The sequence below is a fragment of the Metopolophium dirhodum genome, chromosome 1 (assembly GCF_019925205.1).
Source record: "Metopolophium dirhodum isolate CAU chromosome 1, ASM1992520v1, whole genome shotgun sequence".
Taxonomy (NCBI): Eukaryota; Metazoa; Arthropoda; class Insecta; order Hemiptera; family Aphididae; genus Metopolophium; species Metopolophium dirhodum.
In genome coordinates, this window is record NC_083560.1 from 103,471,040 (window position 1) to 103,490,935 (window position 19,896).

Consider the following 19,896-nt stretch of genomic DNA (forward strand, 5'->3'; position numbering starts at 1 on the left):
TATATACATACTACATAGTATGCACTATAATATTATTATACAAATAATATATATATTATTTATAATTATTGTATTTTTTCTGACCTTAATTTTATTAATAATAATAATCTAGAAACATTTAGGTACCTATAACTTTCTCCTAAGTGGCTAAGTCCTAGATTTGAAAATAAAGAGATAATTTCTTCAAAATCTGATTTAACTATTTGTTATTTCTAAATTCTAATTAAATTGTTAATAATACGGACGCAAAATACTTTTCTTGGTTCATATAGTTCACATTAAATATTTTTGTAATTATTAATATTATTTTCCTACTAATTTATGAAAACATCATACATTTTTGAGCTGAATAAATGGCTTTTAACAAAATGGTATGATAATTACTAAATATATAGTATATATTTATTTATATTTTGGTAAAAATACACAATAATAATAATATGTCAATATAAATAGACTGCCCCTAGATGGACTAAAAAAATTTACCACCCCGGGCAACAGTGTACACTGTATACTTGCACCTCGAAATACTTAACACGTCCATAGGTTTTATTAGTTATTAAATTCAATGAGACTTGTGGAAAGTTTTAACTTTTAAATCTCAAATACAAGAATTCAAATTTTTCCTATTTCCCATTAAGTCAATATAATAATATATAACACGATGTTTCACGTAGTTGTTTTACACTATATGTCTATATGTATACTAGGTGTAGGTACCGGGTACCTAATGTACAATGTACAATTTATACTGTTTTGTTGCCTGTAAGTTGTAAATTAACACATTTGTGTTGTAACCTATGTATAAATAATATGATACCGATAAAATTTACTAATATTTGACAATTTACGTTACACAATTTCTTCTATTTTGGAACTTCAATAAATAATTAATTATAAATTATAACAAATTTAATTTTAAATAGAGATAACTAATAAATAACAAAAAAATATAGGATATTCGATAAAAATTAAAAATCGACCGAATTTTAGATTCTGAGTGGAACGATGAATGTATTAATTTTACAATGATGTGTGTTTTTTTTTTTAATTTTTTAATTTTTTTAATTTTTTAATTTTTGTGTCTGTCATCACCTTTTAGGACAGTAAAAGTGCTTGGATTTTCTTCAACAGTAACTTTTCTGATAGAAAAGTGAATCTAGTTGGTACTTTGGGGGTTCAAAAGTAAAAATTTCCCAGTAGTTTTCAATAGCGACGTGAAAAACAAAAGAAAAATTAAGGAAAAACGGGAATTTTTACGCAAAATCTGTTTTCGAGAAAATCGATTTTGGTTTATGGTGTAACTCTAAAACAAATGACCGTAGGGACATGAAATGTTGACTGAATGTTTATATTAACATTTTCTATACACCATAACATTTTCAAAATATTTTGACTTATTTTGAGCTGTTTACGGACATTGTCATTTTCCATTTTTTTTAGGTTATTTTCCTATAAATATCAATAAAATTTTACCTGTTGAGTAAAAAAGCTTGAAAATTTAATAGAAGGCTCCTAGGTTATTGTTTCAAAGGCAGATGAAAAAAATTAAAAATCCTTAGTCACAATTTTTATTTATAAGCATTTAAAGTTCAAATTTTGACAAAATACGGAAAAATCACGAAAATTAGCAAATTATTTTGAGTTGAGGATTCATAAAAATTTTTCTTTTTAAATCTAAGATCTTAAAATGTAATATAAGATTACTCATAAGTTTTTATACTTTTATCAACAAAAAAAAGGTGGATAAGTGGATGTCGCTCTGCTGTACAGTAGGTTACAAGTGGGTCACTGTAATGGATGGTGTTAAATTTGAATTCAATGATATAATATCATTGTATAAGAAAAACGATTCTGAGCGAAAACGGTCAGTCAGCCTATGATGGTTATATAGCCTATGAGACAAATTTTATGGTGTATAGAAAATGCTAATATAAACATTCAGTCAAAATTTCATGTCCCTACGGTCATTTGTTTTAGAGTTACACCAAAAACCAAAATCGATTTTCTCAAAAACAGATTTTGCGTAAAAAATTCCCGTTTTTCCTTAATTTTTCTTTTGTTTTTCAAGTCGCTTGTGAAAACTACTGGAAAATGTTTACTTTTGACCCCCCAAAGTACCAACTAGATTCACTTTCCTATCAGAAAAGTTACTATTGAAGAAAATCTAAGCACTTTTACTGTCCTAAAAGGTGATGACAGACACAAAAATTAAAAAAAAAATAAAAAAAAATAAAAAATAAAAAAAAAATAAAAAAAAAAAACACACATCATTGTAAAATCAATACATTCATCGCTTCGCTCAGAATCTAAAATGTCTACAAGAAAGTCAAATTAAATTTTTATGAGCGTCTGAAATTTATATTTTTACAACATTTGATATTCACTCGATTTCTCATGTAACAATTTTCTTATTTTATTGTAATTATTAAAAAACGAATGACTGTAGATACTTGAAAATTTCACTGAATGTTTATATTAGCATTTTCTATACACCATAAAATTTTGAAAATATTTTAACTCTTTTTGAGCTGTTTACGGACATTGTCATTGTCATTTTAATTTAATAATTATTTTGTAGTTAAAAATGTATAAAATGTTTAACTTTTATGGCTAAGGATTGAAAATTTAAAACAAGGCTCCACGTAAATAGGTTATATATAAATTACTTTATTCACAATAATATCATCAAATATACTTGGTAATATCATAGGCTGACTGACCGTTTTCGCTCAGAATCGTTTTTTTTATACAATGATATTATTATATCATTGAATTCAAATTTAACACCATCCATTACAGTGACCCACTTGTAATCGACTGTACAGCAGAGCGACATCCACTTATCCACCTTTTTTTTTTTGAACCGAATGTTATTTTAACAACAATATTAAGATTCCGGGATTTGATTTTAGCTATAAATAAAAGCGTTCGAAAATAAGTTTAATTGAAATACTAAAATGGTATAGCAAATTAATATTTGAAATATTTTATAAGGAATAACTTATAAGTAGTTATAAGTTATAACTGATGTCTGATTCAATCAATATTATATACACACTGTAGTAGTTGGAAATTTGCCTATATTGACCTCTTTATATTATTAAACGGTTTGCGGTATCGAATCCGGATTGCAAACAGACAGTCATAGTATTTAAGGAGTTAATAATAGGCATTTCTGATTACACGCAGTGTGGTCTTGTAAATGTGTGGGTGAGTGAGCGAGTTTGTGAGTGTGTGTGTGTGTGTGTGTGTGTGTGTGTGTTTGTCGTGTGTGTGACTGTAGTCTGTAGTGAGTGCAAAAGAAATAGCGCGTACAAGTCTCCAACGCGTTGCGCTTGTGCAAAACGGTAAATAATGTACTATGTACTATGCTCAATGCTCATTTGTAATATTTTGTACATTATGTCAATCCCACCGATGAACCTAAACATGATGTGATAAGACTTTAGGAAACTGTTTTGAATTCTTTATTATATTATTCTCTACACTCTACTTGAGATCGACCATATTTTAAGATTTTTAATTTAAATTTTAAATAATCTACATTTAAAATTTCATAAATTTGATCTATTCAAACATAATGTATAGGAGTTTGAGAACGAAGTTTGAAAAAAGTAACCTCATCGATCTCAAGTAGATATAATAACAAATTAAAATCAGTTTTCAAAAGTATTTACCAAACGTGATACTATACCAGTATAATAAATACGCATTACTATACTTACTAGGCTCATCGTGGTATGATCGACAAAATATTGTCACATTTTGATAGGAATAACTGACCGTTAGTGATCCCCTTAATTTTCCAGAACCATTAATAGAAAAATCCTTAGTTTCCAGGGGCGAACGCAGGAAAAAATTTCGGTGGGATGGGAGTATGAAAAATAATAAATAATTTATTAGTATTAAGTAATATATTTGTAGGTCAGGTAATTTATTTTTTTGTTTCTGATATTTAGGGGGAGGTGGTTGACCCCCCCCCCGCGTTCGCTCTGTTGGTTTCATAAGTCAACGTGGGCTGAGAGATAAGTCTAAAATGTGAGTTTTTTTAAGTAAGAAATAATCTATTACTAAATTAAGTTGAGATCTTATATTTTTGTATGGTGATGCAAAAGTCCATAACAGATAAGTGATACCACACTTCTCTTGTTATACTTTAATTGTAATTCTTTTTTATATGTACCTAATTTGGATTTACACGCGCTAACAATATAATTTTTTTCTTACGTTTCTATTTAACTTTTTGGTAAGGTTTTGAAGGTATTTAAACTTGACCTACATTCTTATAATAATTCTTGATAGTCTTTTACCTACATAATAATATGTATATTAAGCTCTGTGTAATCTACTTCACATATTTTGTTAAGTCGTTACATTTCTATGTGTGTACTAATAAGTAAATATTTTTATAATAATATTCAAATATTATAGGAAATAATTTTGATACATTTACATTTTTATAAAACTATTTTTTTTTTAATACTAATAAGATATTATTTATGAAGTAAAATCAGTTTCGTTGGAGGTGGTAAGTACTGTCGCCGTTACTCCTTCCTAAAGTCAAGGTCAGCAGCGTGGCAATAGATTGTTGACCTACTGAAATAGTTGAAGGAATATTCAGTTATGTGGCTCACAGACGACAACTTCTTCTTCTCTTTTACCTTTTAACTATATTATTATTATTAAACTATGTGTTCCTTATTGAGTACCAAATTTAAATTAAATCGGGTGATTGAAAAATTACTTACGTGACACCCATTTTCTAGAAAAAAATGATTCTTAGACTGCAACCAAAACAACTTCCGGTGTGAAAATAAATTATGATACTCAAAATTGTGATAGTTTGTTGGGTGATAATTTGTTTAACAACGATGTTATTCTACACTGAACATTTTTACATAAACATTTTTAAAACCCGTAAGTACAATATTACATTATATATGCAAATTATATTGTTCGAATTCTGCTGATAAAAACTTATTATATTTTACGTTCGTAAAATATAAGAATATTTATATATATAATATATTATAAGCAATTTAATTTAAGCTATTGCATATTTTTTTTGTACATTGTATAAGAAAATGGATTCAGTTAAAATTTGTTTTATGTTATTTATAAATCAAAATCTTATTTTACGTATTTTATCTTATAGGTATTCACTATTTCATTAATTCTCTGTGTTAATGCTTTTTTTTCTCATTTTAATAATACTTTTTTCTTATTTTTGATCAATAAAATTGTAAATGTATGAAATAATTCTTGATTTTAATTGTCATTTGGTAACCTACGTGACACACACCTCATTTTATATGGGAAAGTTTCGTATTTTGAATGTCTGTCCCGACAAAAGCTATCGGGATAGTATTTGTTTTATCATTGTTGAATGTTTATTAATTTATTATGAATTATAATAAATAATAATTAATATTATATTATAGGTTTTTCGTGTTACGATGTTATACTTTTATACGTATTTTATCTATACAGACTGTTTCAGAAAATATCATAACGCTTCTTTATTGATTGATTAAAAATTGAACACAAATATACTATTAGCACACGAGACTAAAAACGTTTGGACTTTGGATTAAATAATAATTGATAATTTATTTGCCACAGTTAAATTTTAAATTTGTATTAATTATCATGTTTTTTTTTTACTTTTTAGAGACGAATGTCCATAAATTTCATATTATGTTAAATAATAAATAAATAGTCATTACGACCGAATGTTCAGGCGGTTTTTTTTTCATTCCAGTGTTTTTCAAACAAATAACAATAAATAATAACCTAATCTATTTAAATATAGGTACAGTTCAAAGATTTTAAGTCCCATGGACTATTGGCCTAATATTGTTAGTATAATATTATAATATATTATAAATAATAGAATATAGAGACTGAAATATTAGAATATTTTTTCCATATATAGGTATGCCATATTAATTTTAAATATCAAATTAACGTTTTTCACGTATCTATAAGTTTACCTCGCCTGTTTTAATAGTGTATGCTCGTGGATCAAATAAAATAAAATAACTCCATGGTATTCTATGGTATTAATATAATTATATATTATGTTGACACTTTACAACAAATAATGTTGTAGAATCTTGTAGAAAAATTTGACATCATTTGCCGACATTATTTGCTGTGGCATAGTTTGGACTCTGTATCACGGTAGAAGACAGTTTATTTTGGGCCAGTAGGTAAGCCAGTTTAGGCAAGGATGAGCTGCTAATGCCTGCTATAAAATGATTGTGCATTTTATTTTTTATGGCTATGTATTTGAGTCTATTTTGTACGTTTATTATTATCGTGCTATTGTGCTGCGTATCGATGTTACATTCGTCTGTTTTTGTGTAATAATCAAAACGTTATGACTAAATATTTTACCGAATTAAAAAAATAATATTATATTACAAACTGAAATACTGAATGTCCAACTCACCTTGGACATTGCACTATTTTTTTTTATTCAACCAAAACTTATATATTTTATTGTTAATATTTAAAATCTGAACAATTATAATTTATATTTTAAATTGTAAAATATCTTTTCACGTGTTAGTGGTTACATTGATCAAATGTATCTATAGTATTAAGTATAGATATAATTAGTTGTTTGTTCATAAGCTATAAAGTAGATACTTACCAATTAAATGCTTATTAGTTATAAAAAGAGCTGTAAATTTCGTGCTTTAAAAAAGTAAAATATGTATGCATTTATGTAATAAAAACAGGCAAAATATTCACAAAAAAAATCCAAAATATGCACTTAAAAATTTTACAAACAAATGTATGATTAACAATAATAACGATTTATTTAAGACCATCACGTGTTATGTTAGTCATGTTGGCCAGATGTAGACAACAAAAATATTAGAATAATATTTTTATATTTGCCAAAATAAAATAATAAATAATTCTTTAATGAATAAAAAATTCGTTAAACAATGAAACTCAGGGCTAAAAACTAAACTTACAAAAAAAATGTTATGAAGTGTCTAAAAATAATGATAATAACTTACACTTTTAGCCTTTAGGAACCTTGAATTTTGATCAAGTTGATCATGCGAAAATAATATATATTATTATCATAATTGATGACGGAGGTTAGATCACTTTCAATATTTAATAAGGCTAAAACATTTATGCTATTTATGCTAATGACAGGTAATGGGTTTATAATATTATATAATAATCTTAACAAAATACAAAATTTAAAAAGGTGAAAAAGTGGGTACCACTATGCTGTACAGTAGTTGTCGAGTGTGTTGTTATAATAGATGTGTTGGATTTGAATTCAACGATAAATCATTGCATACTAAAAATGATTCTGAGCGGAGATGGAATGTCATCCTAGCATACATGTATAAACAATCAAATTTAATAATTAAAAATCGCTGAATATCAAATATTTTAAAAATGTTTATATCAATTAATGATAATATGGTCAAATTAACTTTTCTACCTTTTTTTGGTTGATAAAAGTAAAAAACTTGTTGGGAATTTTCTATTAAAATTTTTAAAAATTATACTCTAAGATATTAAAAGTGCAAAAACAAAAACTCAAATAAATTTGATAAATGTTGATTATCTAACTAAAAGATGTTTACACCATTGATCATTGATTTCTTTCGGGGAATAATGAAATGTAATTAAGTATTAACATTTTTTTGTAATCAGAAATAATACGAGTGTTTGGATGTGCTTCTTAAAAGTATGTCAGCGTAACACATTTTGTTGTGCGTCAATTTTGTACACACGCTATTGTAGTATTGTTGTATGCTTAATTATAATTAGTATAGGTTTTGGGGGCGGCAAGAGGGTATCCTTCCGGTGTATATAATAATTTAATGTCGGAATTGAACAAATGCAAGAAAACTAAGGAATGAGTGGTGTTTCTAATGATTAAATAAAATATATTAAAGCAGTATTTTTTTAATCCATTGGTTTTTGTAATTTGTTTTATGGTTTCCTAGTCAACTCTAATTTTTTAATTATTCTTAGTTAAATCATGATGCAGGTATATAATATACAGCAGTATATAATGTAATATTACTTATTGGGGCCAGGTGTGGCGTAGGCCGGCGTCTCTAGCTACCGGATGGGTGACCACTTGGGTTTTTAGCGACGAATCCACATCTCACTTATACAAACGTGTTGCTCAAAACCAACCGTAACCCCACACAAACAAACTGTAACAGCCCACAAAACTTTAACGACCATAACTTCCGATGATTCAAAACTTTACTAAGCAGATAAACCAATATTATTATTATTTTTTTAAAAACTATTTTGGATTCTGACTTCAGAGTGTGGCAAATCGAAATAAATGTGTTCTTTTTATAATGATAAGCGTGAAACGAGTAGGCGTATTTGTGTTTGTGTCTATCATCACTATTAACCTTTTGAAGTAGTAAGACACAGTTAGTTAGTTAGTACTTTTGGGAAAAACTAAAAAAAAATGGATGTCGCTCTGCGGTACAGTAGGTTATAAGTGGGTCAATGTATAAAGGATTGTATAAAACTTGAATTCAATGATATAATATCATTATATAAGAAAAACGATGAGCGGAGACGGTTTGTCAGTCTGGATATTGTTATTATTTATTATATTCTGTAAGTTAAATTTATATTATAATAGGTATTATTATCTTTTATTCGTTTCTATGGTGATAAACAAAGAGTTAGAAATTAAAATCCCATTTTCAGTGGTTTTTCGTAATTTGTTGGTGGTTTTTCCTGTGACATTAAATAACTGTTGAGAAAATCGAAAATTACCTTTCTGACTTTACCAGCTTGATCCAATTTGCTAAAAGATAAAGTACTATATGTTTAAATCAAAGTACTCCTTCTGGTAGATATTTTGTATACAAGATTTTTAAAAAAAAAAACACCATTGTAAAACCACTAGCTTTCTCACTTCGCTCAGAATCTAAAATTATGAAAAATGTGAATATTTATTTTGAAACTTTCATATTTTACCCAGTTGCGAGGTTTTCTGTAAAACTTAGTTCAAACAATCGTATACTAAAATATGATAATAATTTACTAATATAGATAGATATTACGATGACATGTCTGCGGGTGTACGAAAAATAGTTTTTTCTTTAAATTATAAATATATATATATATATTATACATCGTGATTCACCATGCATGCTCACCACTTTTTTCTTCAATAACGCATTTATTTAAAATCTGATTTTTAGAATTTTTAAATTTACGTTTAGACCATATTTTGAAATGTTAGAGACTTTTTGTACTATTTAAATAATGTCCTGTTATTATTATTATTATAATTTTTGACATATTATCAGAATCATAATTCGTATGAGTAGTTTAAGAGTTATTTAACTTTGTGTTCTAAGGATAAAAGGTTCATGATAATGGATTTATAATACATGAGAGTGAATAAAGTAATTTATATATAACCTATTTACGTGGAGCCTTGTTTTAAATTTTCAATCCTTAGCCATAAAAGTTAAAAATTTATAAATTATTAAATTTTTAACCACAAAATAATTAATAAATTATAAATTTGATAAATGTTGTCAAAATTTGAACTTTAAATGCTTACAGTCATTCGTTTTTAAATTACAATAAAATAAGAAAATTGTTACATGAGAAATCGAGTAAATATCAAATGTTGTAAAAATATAAATTTCAGACGCTCATAAAAATTTAATTTAAGTTTCTTCTAGACATTTTTTTTTTGATAAAGGTTAACAAACTTATGAGTAATCTTATATTACATTTTAAAATCTTAGATTTAAAAAGAAAAATTTTATAGGAAAAACGGGAATTTTTACGCAAAATCTGTTTTTGAGAAAATCGATTTTGGTTTTTGGTGTAACTCTAAAACAAATGACCGTAGGGACATGAAATTTTGACTGAATGTTTATATTAGCATTTTCTATACTCCATAAAATTTGTCTCATAGGCTATATAACCATCATAGGCTGACTGACCGTTTTCGCTCAGAATCGTTTTTCTTATACAATGATATTATATCATTGAATTCAAATTTAACACCATCCATTACAGTGACCCACTTGTAACCTACTGTACAGCAGAGCGACATCCACTTATCCACCTTTTTTTTGTTGATAAAAGTATACAAACTTATGAGTAATCTTATATTACATTTTAAGATCTTAGATTTAAAAAGAAAAATTTTTATGAATCCTCAACTCATTATAATTTGCTAATTTTCGTGATTTTTCCGTATTTTGTCAAAATTTGAACTTTAAATGCTTATAAATAAAAATTGTGACTAAGGATTTTTAATTTTTTTCATCTGCCTTTGAAACAATAACCTAGGAGCCTTCTATTAAATTTTCAAGCTTTTTTACTCAACAGGTAAAATTTTATTGATATTTATAGGAAAATAACCTAAAAAAAATGGAAAATGACAATGTCCGTAAACAGCTCAAAATAAGTCAAAATATTTTGAAAATGTTATGGTGTATAGAAAATGTTAATATAAACATTCAGTGAAAATTTCATGTCCCTACGGTCATTTGTTTTAGAGTTACACCATAAACCAAAATCGATTTTCTCGAAAACAGATTTTGCGTAAAAATTCCCGTTTTTCCTTAATTTTTCTTTTGTTTTTCACGTCGCTTGTGAAAACCACTGGAAATTTTTACTTTTGACCCCCCCCCCCCCCCTAAAGTACCAACTAGATTCACTTTCCTATCAGAAAAGTTACTGTTGAAGAACATTCAAGCTTTTTTACTGTCCTAAAAAGTGATGACATACACAAAAATTAAAAAAAAAAATTTAAAAATTTAAAAAAAAAAACACACATCATTGTAAAATCAATGAATTCATCACTTTGCTCAGAATCTAAAAATGCATTATTAAGGAATAAATGGGGTGAGCGTGCTTGGGGAATCACCCGCTGTATATAATATTTTATTTTATTTCTTAGAAGATTTTACAGAAGAAAATTACGACACCCGATCGTTTTTAGAGAGATTGATCTATCTAGAAAGACAAGAGCACGTGTCAGTAATGTGCCGTTCGTTCAAGTTACCAAAGGACGACGATGACTACCAGCAAGCCGTCAACGACAGCATACTCTTAGACCACATTCTGGTCGACAATCGACATAAGCTGCTCTATTGTTACGTACCAAAGGTTAGCTAATACCTTAATAGTTTTAAACATAATTATATCTTAAAAGTATATCATGCAGCAAGTGTTGTCTTGGTCTTGCAACATGGACAATTTGCGTTCATTAGAAGTCTACAGAACCGATTTTGTTAATTAAATTTACCTATAATATCAAACTTAAAGGTAAGAATTATCTGTAATTGAACGACTTTTTTTACGATATTTAAATTTCTTAAACGAGTTATGAGTACCACCTATATGTACAATATCTAAATTAAAAAAATGTTCCCATAACTTCTTTGGAAATTAAAATATCGTAAAATACCGTTGCATATAAATGATACGAATAATATGTTTTTACCCTTAAGTTTGATAATAGGTTAGTATTTACAATAATATTAAATGCAATAAGTAATAACACAAAATTGGTTCTGTTGAACACGAATTTACTGTGTTATACGTTTCGTATGTGGGTACATGACGTCATATGAAATAAGTAATCTAGGCAGTGTGTATTATAATATTATGTTTATAGGTAGGTACATTATAATATGACCACGGAGATTAAAACTAGTTTTATTCTTCATGGTACTAACTACTAACCCACTTACACTTAATCGGCTGACTTCAAAAACTGATTAGGATACGTATACCTACTGGCTACTTTTATATAGAATTATATACTATTATATTATACCTATAGTATATACAACTAAAATTAACACACACGTCATGTGAAATTAAGGAATAGACGTGACCAGGTTATTTCGTATAATGGTTCCCAAAGTGCTGTATGAGAAAAATAAAATAACAATAATAAATTATATATTATGAAAAATGTATGTTTTAAAATTGAAATCAAGTTACCTATAATGTTATTTAATATCTATAATATAGATATTATTGTCTCATTGTCGTATAATATGTTGTAAAAAAATTGCTAAGTACGCCATATTATATTGATTATTGGGTTATATGTATTATTATATTTTATGTGTACATAAGGAACAATATAAATAACAATAACTAAAATATAACAACATATTTTATAAATTTTATAAATCAAATATATATTTTTTATGATTCTCTGAAATAAAAAGTATACGATGGCTTATATAATTAATAATTATAAACAAATTATTAAAATAAATTATATCAAAATAACGGAATACTAAAGACTGTTTACCTACATATCGTTACTTGAACAAGGGTTGCATTCCATCACTTAGCTTTCGATTTTTTTTTAGTTCTATTTTTATGTCAAAGTAAATATAAATTATTAATTCAATCATCAATTTACTTATTTATATACCTTTGTATGTTACTTAAAGTTAGTTTTTAGAGAAAGAGTTTTTCATCGTATACAACAATTTCGAGTGGAGCAATGAATGAATTAATATTATAATGATGAGTTTTTTAAATTTTTTTTTATACTTTTTATGCGCCTAGCGCCTGTCATAGCCATTATATCAAGTAAAAATGCTTCAATATACAAATTTAGGAGTGGTTTTTTAGCGAATTAGAACTTTGGAGAGGGGAGGGTTGAATGTAAAAAATCCTAGAAGTAATCAAAAGTATCAAGTAAAACAAAAAAAAAATCTAAAATTAAAGAGAACAAGCATTTTTCCGCTAAACCAATTTTCAACAAAATTGACTTAACTCAAAGATGAATAACTGTAGATATTTTAAAAATGCATCAAATGTTCATATGGCAATTTTCCATACAATTTTTTAATTATTTTGACTTTTTTTGAACTGTTTATAGCTATAATAAATATTCAATTTTTTTAAGTTTTATTTCAATTAGTGTCGATAAATAATTTTTTTGGTCAGTCAAAAACATGAAAATTGATTACAAGATTCCTCATAAGTTGTTATTGTTTTAATAAAAAAAAAAAATTGAGCGTAAAACCACAGTGAATTTTTAAGTGTACCTATCCTAAGTAAGAATTTTGATAATTTCATCAAAATCGTGAACATTTACAAATTAGGTTTTATTTTTATAAATAACGTTTTAAAATGTAATACAAGATTCATCATAAGAGTTGTAGTAACTTAATTTGACAAAAAAAAAAATTTACCGAAACGTCAAATTAATATTTTATAGGCGTTTTACGACATAGTGTTTTCCTATTTTGTAGTAAGTCATAAAGGAATAACCACAGATACTTAACATTTTCAACAAATGTTTAATGTATCATTTTATATTTATGATACAATTTTCAAAATTTGAGTTATTTATAGACATTTGAAATTTGAAATTTTTTAGTTTTTATTTTTGAAATTTTAATAATATATTTTTTTAATTGGGTCAAAAATCTTAAAAATTGAAGGCTTCTCATAAGTTATTATAGTAGCAATTTAAAAATATTGAGATAAATATCCACAGGCATAGTTTTTTTTATAAGTATTTGAAGTTCAAATTTTGACAAAATTCGTCAAAAACACATAATGAAAAAAAGTACGTAGGTATATTATCTACAAATGTATACAATATTTAATTTATATAGCTTAGGCTTGAACATTTTATAAAAGGGAGACTTGAAACTTTTAATGGATATTAATATAAAATATTATAGTTTAAACACAATTTCATTTTTAAATTTTCATTTTCATTTTCGGAAAAAATTGATTTGATTTACTGAATACCTATGCTGATTGCTGAAGCACATTATAAGTAAATCTAACAAAATGTACAAGCAAACAAAAAAAGGTGGACAAGTGAGTGTCACTCTGCTATACAGAAAGAGGTTACAGATGGGTCACTGTAATGGATGGTGTTTAATTTGAATTCTCTGATATAATATCATTGTAAAAGAAAAACGATTCTGAGCTAAAACGGTCAGTCAGTCTATGATAATACTAAGTATATTTGATAATACTATTGTGAATAAAGTAATTTATATAATTATCTATTAACGTAGAACCTTGTTTTAAATTTTAAATTCTTAAATATTCTAATTATAAAAGTTGAACATTTTATACATTTTCAACTACAAAATAATTATTAAATTTTAAATTTGATAAATTTTGTCAAAATTCGAACTTTAAATACTTATAAAAAAAAATTGTGCCTAATTATTTTGAATATTTTTCAACTGTTATTGTAATAATAAATCAGGAGCCTTGAATTAAATTTTCACGCGTTTTTTACCCAACAAATACAATTTTATTTATATTTATAGAAATAAAAAAACTAAAAAACTTGAAAGCTGTCCGTAAACAGCTCAAAAAGTGTCAAAAAATTTTCAACGTTTTATGGTGTACAGAAAATGAAAATATAAACATTCAGTAAAATTTTCATGTATCTATAGTTATTCGTTTTTGAGTAACAATAAAATAACAAAACCACCACCTACATAAGAAATCGAGTGAATATTCAATATTGTAAAAATATGAATTTCAAACGCTCATAAAAATTTAATTTGATTTGCTTGTAGACATTTTTTTATTGATAAAGGTAGACAAACTTATGAGGAATCTATTACATTTTCAAATCTTAGATTTAAAAAGAAAAATTTCTATAAATTCTCAACTCAAAACAATTTCCTAATTTTCGTGATTATTCCGTCTTTAATCAAGATTTGAAATTTAAATGCTTATAAATAAAAACTGTGCCTAAGGATTTTTAATATTTTTCAAATATCATTGTTATTATATAGCAGGAGCCTTATATTAAATTTCCAGGCTTTTTACCCAACAAATAACGTTTTATTGACATTCGTAGAAAAAAAGACTAATAAAATTGGAAACACAAAATGTTCCTAAACAGTTCAAAACAAATCAAAATATTTTGAAAATTTTATCGGGTATATAAAATGCAAATATAAACAACCGGTGAAAATTTCATGTATGTTCATTTGTTTTAGAGTTATACCAAAAACCAAAATCGATTTTGTGGAAAACCTATTTTGCTTAAAAATTCCTGTTTTTCCTTAATTTGTATGTTGTTTTTCCCGGCTTTTGAAAACTATTGGGAATTTTAAATTTTGTCCTCCCAAGGCACCAATAATATTCACTTTCCCATCGAAAAATATACTGAAGTTGAAAACTGAAGCATTATTTCGACTACTTATCGTGTACACAGTCATAAAAAAATAAAAAACACACATCATTGTGAAATCAATACATTCATCGCTCCGCTCAGAATCTAAAAGGTCTACGACGCCCGCGAACATTTGATATATAAAAATATGTGGCTCGCTGGTAATTTTAGTTTGAGACCATACTGCTGTAATGGATGGTGTTAAATTTAAATTCAATGATATTATATCATTGAACACGAAAAATGATTCTGAACAAAGACTATCTGTTAGCCTATATCAATAAGCATATTTTATGATAATATGGCTATTAAAGTAACATTTTTTTTTAGTTAAGGTATATGAGGAATATTGTATACATTTTCAAATCGTAATATAAATGGAAACATTTTTATGAATTTCTAACAAAACAATTGACAAATTTCATCAAAATATCAACTTTAGACACTCATTAAAAATTATTGTGGATTTATAATCAACTTTTTTTTTAATGTACTCCAAAAACAATTTATGATGAATTCTTGAATTACATTTTCAAGTTTTTGAACTAGCGAAAATATTGACATTAGGAAATTTAAAAAAACTAATAAAAAAGTTTCGTAGACCTATAAATAGTTCGAAAGGAATGAAAATATTTTGAAAATTATATAATGGTGTATAGAAAATAACAATATAAACATCCGGTGAATATTAAAAGTATCTACGGTTATTAGTTTTTTATTTACGTCATAAAAACTAAATCGATTTTGTCAAAATCTGGTTTTCCGGAAAAATCCTCGATTTTCCTTAATTTGTTTTGTTTTTTCTGACACTTATGATAACTACTGCGAATTTCCAATTTTTACCTCTCAAAAGTACCAACAAAAAAGAAAATATTTGTTGAAAATTGAATCATTATTTCCACTAGAAAAAATTCTTACAGACAGAAAAAACACACACGTCATTGTTAAATTATTTATACACAATTAATTGCTCCGCTTATAGAATCTAAAATATAAAGTAAAAATATTTCATAATACTTCTGACTTCAATATAACTAATGAAAAAATAACAAAAGGAGAGGCCATCCAATGATAGACCCTTAACTAACAGAAGCTATTAATTTTTGATAAGTTAATAATTTTAAAGGGTTGCGGGATTGCATGTGACAAATTTTAACTCGTTATTCAATAATGTGTAACCTATTTTAGTTAAAAGTAACGCCGTGTCCTACGTGAATCCGACAAATGCGACAAAAAACAAAACAGTTCGCATTTTGTCACATCGGCCGCGTCGTGTTGCGACGGAACAGCATGGTCAGTATCGAAATCGTCGGACTCGCCGGATTTACGTAGGACACGGTGTAACTCTAACTCTTTGATTTGTTAATGCTCAGCGGCCGCACTATATTTGTGTGCATTGTGCATATTGTGTATTATATAATATTGACCACCAATGTCGCGTGTCATCCCGCAGGTGGCGTGCACCAACTGGAAACGGGTGTTCATGGTGCTGTCGGGGAACGCGCAGCCAGGCGCACCGGACCTGTTGCAGATCCCAGCGGACGTGGTGCACAAGCCCAGCACGCTGGACAGGCTGAGCGACTACCCGGCGGCCCGGGCGGCTGACATGCTGGCCACGTACACCAAGTTCCTGTTCGTCCGGCACCCGTTCGAGCGGCTGCTGTCCGCGTACCGGAACAAGCTGGAGCAGCGGCACCAAGAAAGTTCGCGGTACTTCCAGTCACGGTTCGGGCGGCGCATCGTACGGCGGTATCGAGCTAACGCCACCGAGCAGTCGCTGCGGGACGGCGACGACGTGACGTTCGCCGAATTCGCCGCATTCGTGGCGGACACCCGTGACACGGTGTTCAACGAGCATTGGGCGCCTATAGACAGGCTGTGCCGGCCGTGCGCCGTCAACTACGATTTCATCGGAAAACACGAGTCGCTGTTCGAGGACTCGGACTACCTCCTCCGGCACGTTGTGGGTGCGACCGACGTCCGGTTCCCGAAAGGTCCTGACTCCAATACGTCCACGCAGCTTGTCAAGTACTTCACACCGCTGGACCACGACACTGTGCTCAAGCTGTACGGCACGTTTGAGCTCGACTTCAAGCTGTTCAACTACAACTTGCAAAACATCTTTGGTTACGAAGTGGGCTAACGCTGCCGCAGTCACTGCATAGGTATACCACGACTAAGCTGCGGTGCTACCTATATACCTGCAGCTGACGCATAATAGGTACGTTTATCTACTAAAAGTGCAGTACGCGTTGCACCTTGCACACAACTGCAGAGTGCAGTTGATGCATAATATCATCATTAATATATTATTATTTTCGTTATTATATTATTATATCTACTGCATACACCATCGCGAAAATGCCTGCCAATGGATTTTCGATATTCTTATTAAGTGGTGTACCTTGTAAGGTTTGTCTATCATGTAAATTATATAAAAAAAAATACATTAAAATATTATAAACTTTAACTATTAATTATTACACGTTTTTGATAGATGAAAACTAAACAATTAAAAATAAACAGGCTAAGGTTGTGATAGGAGTAATATAGTATGTGATAGCAGGTTGTAAATAAGTGGCAGTAACTAAGAAATTACCAAGACAGTAAAAACTCAACTAAATTCTTAGAAAAATTTATGATTGTGATCAAAAACTAACACAATGAATTTTTTATTAAATTCTCATGAAAAATCTATGAATCCCATAGTCATATATATTTCAAAGACCTTTACACTCTTAGCCTTTGTGTTTCATACATATAGTTTTTTTTAAGGGAGAACATTTTAAGATTTTCCTAAGAATATTCATGAATTTGGCTGCGACAATCTCGTTCTGTGCAATATTCTTGATCCCTTCACAAAGTATGTACTACTACCTATTATACGAAATTTTTGATTATTGACTTATTGTGTCAAGCCTGTGTTATAAATATTTTACTTAAGTCTAAAAGTGTTCATATTTTATACTTTTATTGTGTCTTGGTCTTTAGCTAATCCACTTAGATAATACTATAAAGTATAAAAATAGTTATCCGTTAAACTTTTATAAAATTTTTGTTAAACATGCATTAATAAAAATTAAAAATATCATTGTTTGTATACTTTTTATCAATAAAATTAATAATTATAATAGCATGATGTTTATACAATGTTAGTACAATGCGTATTATTAATTATAATTTCAAGTTAATATATTCTATTCCTTTTGATATGACAGTACCTGTACTACTGTATACAAGGAGATTCATCAAGCATGCTAAACCCCTTTTTTTCTTGAATAATTCACCTATTAAAAATCTGATTTTTGGAATTTTTAAATGTACTACCTACTCAAAAATGATTTTTTTAAATCCTAGAATTTTTTGTATACCTATAATAGGTACTTAAGAAATTTGTATCACCACAGAACTAGTGTAAGTACAAAAAAATTGAAGAATTTGAAATATTGTCTTTGAGTAAATATATTTAAAAATTTCAAAAACAAAAATTTCAATAAATCCATTATATTATATTAACAAATTAGGGTGAGCATGCTTGGCGAATCACTCTGTATATTACAATTAATATTTTACTTTGTACGTATATAGTGTAAACATCATATATCACACTATCATAGGAATCTGGTAGATATATCATGTACGCTCCAATTATATTAATAAGCTTTTTGTGTACTAGCTATTTCGTCTACTGCGATACTATATTATGCTACCTATGTTATTATGTACACTTGAATCTGTTGTTAATTTACAATATAATATGTAAATGAATCGTAAGTTTTTCACAAAACTATACATTTTTAATTTTGATTTATAAATATACTATTAATTTATATTGTTATAAATTGTAATATACCTACCTAAATAATATATGCAATGCAATTCTTTATTTATGTTTATCTGTCATATAAACTTTATTATCATACCTATTTCAGAACCAATATCACAAAATATTATATTATATTATGCTTTTATAAGCACTTAACTATATTATAGTTAAATAATACAGTTATTGATTGTAATTTTTTATGAAATAATTGAATACGTTTTATAATATTATAAACATACAAATTATTATATTATAGTTCGTATAGATTATAAAAAGAATATATTGTCAGCTGACAATACTAAAGTAGTAGGAAGTAGCTAATATAGTACTAATAGGCCACTGTCCACTACTAGTCAGTAGAATTTGATTTCGAAAAAAGATTCTGATTTATTAATATTTTCAATATTTGTTTTTTCAATTGAAAATATATTGATGATCGTACAATTAAACAAACTTACAGTTATAGGTTTACTTATTGGAATACTAATTAAAAATTATTTAAATTAAGACGCGACAATCTTGTCTAATGGAATTAAAATTAAAATACATCTTATTGAAGTCCTATACAGTTTTGACAGGCGATATCATACTTTAATGTTGATTGAATGACTTGAAAACAATGACCATAATAATATTATTTCATTAACTATTGTCCACATATATCCTCTAAAGTGCAACAAGGATACCAACGTTTAAAAATTTTATACCCATTAATAAATCGGCAAACATCACTGAGCTGGATGTGCTCATTACTACTATACAAACAAATCATTCGTCCTCTATTACTATACGCTGTCCCTGTCTGGGGTCAATGTGTGCCAACCCACATAAATAAAATCCAAGTTCTACAATCCAAAGTCCTCCGTGTGATTTCAAATGCCCCTTGGTTTGT

The 19,896-nt window shown here is 27.8% G+C and overlaps 1 protein-coding gene across 3 annotated transcripts in view; it reads left to right on the plus strand.

The window, feature by feature from the left end:
* LOC132936333 (carbohydrate sulfotransferase 11) overlaps positions 1 to 19,047 on the plus strand; it is a 43,855-nt gene extending 24,808 nt beyond the window's left edge. Inside the window, exons 1-3 of one of the 3 annotated variants that reach the window (XM_061003044.1) lie at positions 4,602 to 4,920; positions 10,952 to 11,157; positions 16,632 to 19,047. In XM_061003044.1, coding sequence (XP_060859027.1) covers positions 4,824 to 4,920; positions 10,952 to 11,157; positions 16,632 to 17,321 — 993 coding nt within the window. In that variant the 5' untranslated portion in view covers positions 4,602 to 4,823 and the 3' untranslated portion in view covers positions 17,322 to 19,047. Of the gene's footprint in view, positions 1 to 4,601; positions 4,921 to 10,948; positions 11,158 to 16,631 lie in introns of those variants that run through there. The other 2 variants (XM_061003043.1, XM_061003045.1) reach the window with 2 other exon arrangements.
* The last annotated feature ends 849 nt before the right edge of the window (positions 19,048 to 19,896 follow it).